The 10,393-nt window shown below is 30.9% G+C and overlaps 1 protein-coding gene across 1 annotated transcript; it reads left to right on the top strand.

Moving 5' to 3' along the window:
• The first annotated feature begins 7,953 nt into the window (after positions 1-7,953).
• Positions 7,954-8,684, top strand: LOC147920618 (uncharacterized). The gene is made up of 2 exons (XM_087501165.1): positions 7,954-8,295; positions 8,367-8,684. The coding sequence occupies exons 1-2, from the start codon at positions 7,954-7,956 to the stop codon at positions 8,682-8,684; spliced, it is 660 nt and encodes a 219-aa protein (XP_087357291.1).
• Positions 8,685-10,393: the final 1,709 nt, after the last annotated feature.

The following is a 10,393-nucleotide window of genomic DNA, read 5'->3' as shown; positions in this document are numbered from 1 at the left end:
GGAAGAATTGATGACTGTTCAAACTCTAAAGCTGCTTGGAGATGATTGATGATATATCATGGTTTTTAGGTGTTTTTAGCCATGATATAAGTCTTATTTATAGAGTCTTTTTGGTATTTTTAGAGTCTTTTGAGTCTTTATAGGATTTAGCATGGATGAGAGCATAATGAAGCTAAATAGGAGGATTTGGAGCACATTCAAGCATTGAGGCTAAGCGGTGAAGTTGGGAGACAAGTTCAGAGACTTGCATCGGTCGATGCAAGTGATGGTGTCGATCGATGCATCATCCAGCAGAAGAATCGGAAGTTTTCTCACAAGTTTTGAAGATTTACAAAGTTGCCCCAAAGTCTTCCATATTTGCATCATTAGTCCCTGGACGTTTTTAGGAATATAAATAAGATTTTTGGGTCATTATTTAGATCTAAGTTATTTTCAAGCTTTATTTTTCCTGCAACTTTTGAGAGAGAAATCCCTGAGAGATTTTAGAGAGCTTTTGGAGAGAAGAATCAAGACTCCTTCATAGAAGATTCAGAACTCCTTTTCTTCTTCTTTAATCTCTTAATGCTATCTATTTTATTCATGATTTATGTTCTTACAATCATGTCTGAGTAGATCTCTTGTTAGGTTCAGGGTTTTTCATAGGGTTTTTATAATTTATTAGATCTGTTATTTTTAGGATTCTTTATCTTTCTAGATCTTCATCTTAGGTTGTTCTTCATATTAATTCTTGATTGATCACCTAGAATTAATACCTAGGAAAATAAATTGATATGAGAATATAATTGATTTTTCTGATAAAACCTTTTGATGAGCAAAATTACTTTCTGCAAAGAGATTTGATTTAGTGATTTTGTGAACAATCTAAACTTGTTTTTAAAGTTGATTTATTACCTAGAATTTTGCAAAGAGATTTGGATTTTCTGGTTTTAAATTTAGATAATATTTGCAGTGAGAAGAGTTTAGAGTTCTAGATCTGATCTTAATTGCTTGAATACTAATTTATTGATTGATTTAATATTTCATAAATTCCTGAGAATTTCCCTAGGCCTAGCTTTTTAATTCCTGAATTTACAACACTTTTCTAATTCTGTTTCTGCATTGTTTTTAAATTAATATTTTGATTTAGCATAATTAAAAGATTAATAAGTCTATTGTGTGATCTAGAGTCCTTGTGGATATGATCCCTAAATACTACAGTGATCTCTTAATTTGAAAGAGTAGCTCTAGGGTAAATTTGAGTATATCAATTGATCTTGTCCAAAGAATTTAAACTGTTCTCCTTTTTCCATTTACTTAGAGATTTACGACATCCTCTAATCTTGTCAGAAACTGAAGATGCATTAGATGGATAGACATTTGACCAAGCTCTTGAAATGGCTTCTTTCACCTTAGGTTTATTTAAAAACCTTTTGTCAAACCGAAACACACCTCTGTAAGATTCACTGGATGACAAAAAATTAACCAAAATCGGCATGTGATCCGATCCTCTCTTATCCAAGAAATTCTGATTTGAAACAGGAAACAGACTGAACCATGCTTTATTCCCAAAACATCTATCCTGTTTACTCTGAATCCATAATTGTTGCCTCATTCCTCTCCAAGTAAAACTGTTACCAATAGAAGGCAATTCATCCATTCCACAAGCGCTGATCATATTGGCAAAAGGAAGAAAAGAAGATTCACTTCTTCTTGGACCACCCAGTTTCTCCCCGTTATGGAGAATTTCATTGAAATCCCCTATCATACACCAACTATCATTCCTTTCAACACCAATTCTCATAAGTTTCTCCCAAACCAAAGGTCTAGATTTGTAAAAAGGGTCATCATATACACAAGAGACAAAGAAACTAACTGCCCCAATATGCACATGAAAATCAAGCAAGTTTTTATCCACAAACTTAAAATCTACTACCACATTGCTTTTCCAAAAGAGAGCTAATCCACCACTTTTACCTATAGGGTTAATAGTGAACACTCTATCATAACCCAACCATTCTTGCAAATATACCAAAACATTCCTATTATGCATAGTCTCCATTAAAAACAACAAGTTAGGAAAGAGGGTTTTCCGAATTTTCCTGAGTCGAGGAATTGTCAAGTCTTGAGACCGCCCCAATCCTTGACAATTCCAACTCATTAGGCTCATTAAATATTGGGCAGTCCCTCATTTGGAACCGCCTCTGAAATTGAGAGCCTAGGAGATTTAGCTAATATATCTGAAGCCTTCTTCTAAACCTTGTTTTTTCCGAAGGAACAGAGGACAGTTATCTTGTTCATGAGTAAGTCTTTGACAAGAGAAGCACCGTTTCTGAACCCTTTCATAATCATAGAGAATAGAGACTACCCCTCCATCAGGTAAGTTTACCACTTTAGAATGACGAAGTGGCTTTGAGACATCAAAATTAACCTTTACCCGAACATAGTCTTTATTTTGAGGCTTTGTAGGATCAAAGTCAACTTCTATAACCTTTCCTGCAAATTCTCCAAGAGACGTTATCGCTTCCAACGTATAATGATTTACAGGAATATTCCTCAGCTGCACCCAAATCTGGATGAAGTGAAGATAATCCGGAGGAGGAGTTTCAATTGCTAGATCCCACTGATTGTAAGTAAGCACCCCTTTCTTAAGTACTTCTTCTAGATCATGTTCATATTTAAATATGAACTGAAATCTCTCTTTCGTAAGAGCAACACCTCTAACCTGGTCATATATTTGTCACTTCCTTGGCATATTGAAAACTACATCAGACACTTTCTGACAGTCCGGATTCAGGATCCTGCCAATCAAACTAAGGGAATTGGCTTTACATGAACTGAATTGTGGCAGATCCGGAAGATTAAACGGTTCATCCTCTTCTTCTGAAGATAGCTCCATGAGAATTTTGTCTATTGAGGAAGACATAGGTAGAAAACCAGAAAAGGCTAACTGAGCACCAAAACTTAAAGATAGAAAACAGTTAAAAACCAGAAGATTTTCGAAAAGTTCTTGAGAAGGAAGAAGAAACACAAAGTAACTCTCGCAATTTCTCCAAAAACAAAGCAAAGGATAAGATAACGATTGAAATTTTGCAAAAGGGAAAGTGTTTTCCATTCAAAGCTCTTTATCTAAGAAAGTCAAAGACTCTAAGAGCAAGAGAGTTCTGAGCCCAAAAGAGGGAAGCCTTTTTTTTATATTAATTCTTAGTCACTACACACAATTTAAACCAATATAAATTGTTATATTATTTTGTAACATACGTACACATAGCTTATATAATAAAGTTAGGTTTGGACAAAATCAAATGTCTGACAAGCTGCCATGTGAATCATAATCATTTGACATGTGTCATTTTATTAAATTTTAATATATAAAGTCTATTAATTTTATTATGTTGTTAATTAAAAATTCACTAAAAATTTATTTTAGAGACATAGAAAACTATTATATATTATTAAATATGAATTCACCTTCAAATTTCTTAATTTTTTATTTGTATTAATAGAGTATTTAGTATTATATAATGTATTAGATGTTTGAAAAAAGATTAAAAAAATCACATTAAAACTTGAGAATTTGTATTAAATTTTATACAAAAATACTTTTTTAATTAACTAACAAAATGCTAACCTGATAATGAAAAAGAGATGGTATGATATTTGAGAGTCAATTTTATTTTTTTATAAAAACACACATGTAAAAATATTTTACTTATGTTTTGTTTATCTTTTACATAGGTTTTGATTATTTATTTGTTAGTTTACTTTTTTTTTTCTTTAAAAAAATATATGTAAGATGTTACGTAAATGCAAAATCTTATCAATAAAATTAGTTGGAAAATTCTTAATTGTATATAATACATTTTTAGTTTTATGATGTTAGAAAACCGTTTGAAAAATTTTTTTTATAGAAAAGAGTGATATTAGATACTAAATATGTAAATTATGATGGATATATTTTATGAATTTTTAGCAACATGGAATATGTTGTGTTCATCCACTTTTTTGGAAAATAAAATGTTTCTCATAACAAGATGAACAAGATTTTATTATGAATAATAACTATATATATATATATATTCAACTTTTCAATTAACCAAAAAAAATGACTAATTTGCTGCCATATATATACAATCATCCCTGTAATTTAAATTTATATAGAATTAAATGTAAACTATACTCAATATATCAAACAATCAAATCAAATCATGTATATATATGATTATATCATAATTACAAATCAATAAAAATATATAAACAACTAAAAATAAATTATACGCATTGCATGAGCAACCATCTAGTTACTAATAAAAACGTTATTTGAGAATCTTGAAGCCATCCACATCACCTTTTGAACTTTTTCTTAGTAGCTTGTCATGTCAACATAATATTTAGAGATCCAATCGTCATAAGTAAAGTAAAAAAGAAAATTAGCATTTTATACCAAGTCTCTTCGTCTCTTTTCATAATCATTTCGATTATAACTATTTGATTAATTTGTTTTCCTATTACGCTCTGAATCATGATATATGAAAAATTCTCGGATTTGACGTCATTTCTTTTCGCCTATTGCTTCTCTATAATATTTGGATATAAATTAGGCTTCTAATAATCTCAAAAGACACACCAAAATTAAAGAGTTAAATTGTAGAATATATGTGTAGGTTATCTCCATCATGTGAAAAAACTGACATGGATAGCTTAGAGAGCCTCTAATAACTCAAATTAGAAACTATTAGGGACAATCTGGGCTACATCCGATAATAATATTAATATTTTTGTTTTATAAAAAAACAACAACTTATGTTAACACATACGAGCATGCCATCAATTGTTTAAACTACTTGAATTTATATCGAGATAAATGTTTAGACGGAAAATAATTGTGGTTCCATGTTGTGCCTATCTTATAAAATCCAAGGGGCTTGTAGTCCAAAATTTTTGAACATTATTTTGAATTTGGTCTAAAACCAATTTGGAGTACATTCTTAGTTCTTACCAACAATGAATCGTAGCACTATAGTAGAATCATGTATGGACATCACAAATACTATTTCTATAATTTGATCGGTACGACAAAAAATTGTATTTTTTTGGCATTTATTCAGATTTTTATTATTATGTATATTTTCTTAAATTTTTAGTTAGATTATAGAATAATGTTGGATATTGAATATTAAAATTCATATTATTTAAATTCAATATGAAACAGAAAATTTGTATTAGCGTCCAATGATTTGTTAATTATCTAAGAAGAGACAAATATAGAGTTCACTATAGGAATGAAAAGTTGTGAATAAGATATGATGAAAATATAAAACTCTACAATAAATATAAATAATCATATGATTTTTTAATTGTAAAAGACACAACTCTATAATGAACAATCACAACCGTACAATTTAAAAAAATATATATTAAAAAACTATTTAACGGAAAAGTATAATAAAAAAATTATAAATTTTGTTGGCATTTATTTAGATTGTTATTATTTTATAGATGAACAAAAGTTACCGTTGCATACAACATTCAATTTTTAACAACTTTGTAAACCATGTTTTTTATTGGCTTTAGGATTTAATAGTTTTATTAAAATTACCTCGTTCGTTTAGGTTTGCATTACAACAAAGTTAAGGCATTTACTAGCTTTGTCTCATATAATCATATGTTCACTATTCTTGCAAATGAATCCTTTGAACCCAGAGATCACGAAGGAACTCACTCACTCACTCACTCACTGTTAATTTGAGGTAGTGAATGGTTACCACGGACCCAGTGGTTTCGTCCGTTTGTGGTTTTGTCGACACTTTAGTTACCATTTAGCTTCTGTTTTCAGTAAAGTGGACTTAAAAAAATATATATTAAAAAGTTTAAAAAGCAAAAGTGGACAGATAAATAGAGGGACCGCAGTTAGAAGCGGTACATGCACAAAAGAGGAGTGGAGGAGTCCACTGCAAAGTGCTTTGCTTTTGACTGACCAATCAAAAAAAAAATTCTTTTGAATTTAATTTTTTTTTTGTATTTTGTCTTTATGAACTGGAAGAACTAAACTGATTCCACCATTTACTCTCATTTTGCTATAGAATTTCACTACAAACAATACACAAAAAAATCTTCTCAACATTTGTATTCTTTGTTCAGCTTGATCATTAAAAAAAAAGGTTCTAGCATTAATCAAGGTAAATAATATATATTCAAATCATGTAAATTTATCTTATATATTCACTTATTGACTCACTTTTTTTTTTTGCTTCATTATAGTGATGTCTTCTAGCAGAAGAAATACAAACAATGGATCTCAACCTTCTACACGAACACAGGTAAATTTCTATAAAAAACGAACACAGGTAAATTTCTATAAAAAATATTGTTTGATAATTTTTTTCAGAAAATTTAAAGCTTGTTAGCTTATTTTATGATACATATATGCTTTAAACTATTTAAGTAGACAAAATTTACAAATTAGTAGCCCATTTTGAATATTATATATCAATAGTTTATAAGTTTATAATTTTAAAATATTGTCAAATAATTGATTAATGGTTCAATTTTTTTTAATAAATATACCTAACACAGATTAATAAATTTTCACTTTTTGTTAAAAATTTGACATATCTAGCTTCAATATTAAAATAAAAAATTATGTTCTTTTGAATTTTTTAAATTAGTTAATTATTGTGAATTTTCATATTTAATTACTTTACAATTTCATAAATTAAAATATTGATACCATAATATTAAATAACTGATGCATATGTCTAATAATATTTCAAGTTAATATATCTAAAATGAAAAACTAGAGTTAAAACTTTTTAAAAGTGACATATCTAATATTAAAAATAACCAAATAGACTTAATGATATATATATGGAATTAATGATATAAACTATTTTAATAAATATAACTAACACAGATTAATAAATTTTTATTTTTTATTAAAAATATGACATATCTAGCTTCAATATTAAAATAAAAAATAATGTATTTTTGAATTTTTTAAATGAGTTAATTATTGTGAATTAATTGATGCATATGTCTAATAATAAGTTAATATATCTAAAATGAAAAACTAGAGTTAAAACTTTTTAAAATATGACATATCTAATATTAAAAATCAACAAATAGAATTAATGATATATATATATATATATATATATATATATATATATATGCAGAGAGCTGAACGCCGGTGGTCTCCTGATGAAGAGAAAACACTACTTAACCTATATGATGAAGCATTAGGAATGAATCAATATAGGTTTAAAGATCCTGGCCAAGCGGGTAGATCATTTATAGTTCGTAAGTTCAACGAAATCTACAGTGAAAGTGTAGTATGGAAAACGATGAAAAATAAAATTGATCAATGGAAGAAAGTGTTCAAGCTTTGGAAGCAACTACAACATTATACTGGAATTTCAGTTGATAATATTACGGAAAGATTATGGCAGAATATGGATGGTGGAATGATCATGAACATGTCCTTATTGTTTTTCAATAATTATTAAGATTCAAAATTTATAGAAAATTTTCTTACACAAATTTTTGATTTTAGGAGTTTAGCAAATTTGCACGTCTAAACCGAGAACCACCAAAAGATTGGGATACCAAGTCTCGTTGCTTTGTTGTATTAGTTGTGGGTTCGCAACGTCAGTATTCTGTGCGACAAAAAAGAGCTGAAATAAGAAATGAACAATCACATGACGATGATAACGATGAAGGTTCAGAGCCAAATGAGGTTCCAGAAACTCAACAAAATGAGGAGATGTATCGTGTGAACATTTATGATAATTCACAACCATCATATGAATTCTCACGTGAGGCTACCGAATCACAATCACCAATTCAGATACCTGATCGTAGTGGGCGACAACATTCAAGAGCTGACCCATCATCTAGTCGAAGAACTGGGTCAAAGGGACCTAGCGGAAACGAGCACCGCGTAGAAGGCAAAATTTTGAATTGACCATCCAAGAGACAATGTCGTCCATTAGAGACTTTCAAAGGGAAGCCTATGAACGACTACGTCCTGGTGCCTTTGACCGCAAAGATTATACCGAGTTTGAAAAGGCGGTCGAGATTCTTGAGTCATTAGATATTCCAAGATACAATGATTTCTACATTCAATGCCTCAAACTTCTGAAACCTGATCTATTTTGGCGTAATTACTGGATGTCATCGACTCGGTTTCAGACCAATGAGGATAGGATATTGTTAATGGCGTCTCTAACAGGATTTACAAGACATGGTGAACATATAGGAACCACTCGCCCACCGATGGATCGTCTACACCTCGATCATCTGATCCATCATCTGCAGGCAGTATGTCTACGCATACAAGCCAAAGAACTCCCAATATATGAAATTATCCACCTACTACTGGTTTTCGACAGTTTTTGGCACCAATAAATGTTGAGCAACGATCATCTCCAAGATCACAAGTAGGATCTCCGAGTATAGGGATTGGTCGATATTCTCCAGGATCAAGTTTTGGATCTCCAGGGTTAGGCTTTACACGTTATACACCAAGACCACGAGTAGGATCCCCGAGCCTAGGGTTTCTCAATAATTCTCCAACTGGTCAAATGTTTCAAACACCAGGAGCAATGGGACTATTTAACACTTTTGGACAAAACAACGCATCGACATCTCAACCTCTTCCTCGTCAATCCTTATTTGATAATGACATGAGCGAAAATGATGAGGAGTAGTTTATATAATTATGTGACAATTATGTTTGAAAAAAAAATTATGATATTTATGTCAGTTTGGTGAAGCACTTATGTTTTATTAATATGTTTTTTTTTTTTGGATATGGTATTTGTGATAGTAAAAAAAAATCTGGTGACTTATGTGATTTTAATGTTATTTCAGGCTTTTTGAATTTGTGAACTACATTCAAAAGGACTTCACAATTTATCTGATGTAGAAAGGTTTGAGTTATGGACTTTGGAAAATGAGCAAATAGAAGATCTTTTAATAAATCCAACATTGGATTATTATGAACAACATTTTCACAAAGGACCATACCAAACCGGTGGAGGGTTAGGGTGACAAAATCTTTGGAATCATATTCAAAATGACCATGCTGCATGTCTACAATTATTAAGAATGTTGTTTGCTGCCTTCACAGGACTATGCACTATTTTAAAAGAAAATTATGGATTACAACATTCACTGAATGTAAGTGTTGAAGAGAGTATCGCTATGTTTCTACGAGTGTGCGGACACAATGAAGTTCAACGAGATGTTGGCTTACGATTTGGACGAAACCAAGAAACTGTGAATAGAAAATTTGGTGAAGTGTTGCAAGCTATGGAACTTCTAGCCGCAGATTACATCAAGACACCAACAACACAAAAATTACACCGGATTCCACAACGTCTACAAGCTGATAGACGGTATTGGCCATATTTCAGTGGTTTTGTTGGAGCTATAGACGGAACTCATGTGTGTGTTAAAGTAAAGCCTGAGCTACAATCCATGTATTGGAACAGACACGATTATGCAAGCATCAACATAATGGCAATTTGTGATATGAATATGTTATTCACATATGTATGGAATGGAGCATCGGGTTCATGTCACGATACAGCTGTCCTTTCACTTACACAAAATGGTGATTCTGAATTTCCATTACCACCTACAGACAAGTATTATGTAGTTGATTATGAATATCCTAATAAGCAAGGATTTTTAGCTCCTTATAGGTCAACACGAAATAGAGTTGTGAGATATCACATGTCACAGTTCTATACTGGTCCCCTTCTGAGAAATAAGGAAGAATTGTTTAATAGGTCGCATGCATCTCTTCGATCTATCATTGAACGCACTTTTAGAGTGTGGAAGAAGAAATGGAGAATTTTAACCGATTTTCCGAGATATGATATGGATATCCAAAAGAGAGTAATATTGCAAAAATGGGTCTTCATAATTTTATTAGAGTTTCAAATTTTACAGATGCAGATTTTGTGGAAGATTTTATAGAAACTCAAACTGAGGATCAAGACAATGCATCTTATGAGCTTGATGAAGCAGAGAATGCAGATGGACAACACATGGCAAATATTCGAGAAACTATTGCAACTATGTTATAGGAAAATCATAGTATTTGATTTTATATTTGGGTTTGTAATTTTTCATATTTTCATCTTTTCTTCTTTTTAGTATGTTTTTTTTTTGACAACCATCTTTCTAGTATGTTGTATTAAGGAAATTTCAATTTTTTTAAAAAAATCATAATAATATTTATAATATAATAAAGTAGTCTAATTTGTCCGCCTTTTACCATTCGGCTCATAAAACCGCCTTTTGGGTCCACTTCAACCGCTTTGTCCGCTTTGATCGCTCCAACCGCTTTAATGCTGTTTTGTCCGCTGTGTCTGCTTCGCTTTGACCGTTGTTACCATTCAGACCATGA

Source organism: Camelina sativa, chromosome 19, assembly GCF_030686135.1.
Source record: "Camelina sativa cultivar CO46 ecotype springtype chromosome 19, ASM3068613v1".
Lineage (NCBI taxonomy): Eukaryota > Viridiplantae > Streptophyta > Magnoliopsida > Brassicales > Brassicaceae > Camelina > Camelina sativa.
Note: the sequence above shows the minus strand (reverse complement) of the source record. Positions and strands in the feature narration are given on the sequence as shown.

Excerpts from the sequence above, each read along its gene's own strand:
- LOC147920618 (XM_087501165.1), top strand. The coding sequence starts at position 7,954 with ATGTCGTCCATTAGAGACTTTCAAAGGGAAGCCTATGAACGACTACGT. Across the intron at positions 8,296-8,366 it reads TGATCCATCATCTGCAGGCA|TTTTTGGCACCAATAAATGT; the intron begins GTATGTCTACGC and ends GGTTTTCGACAG.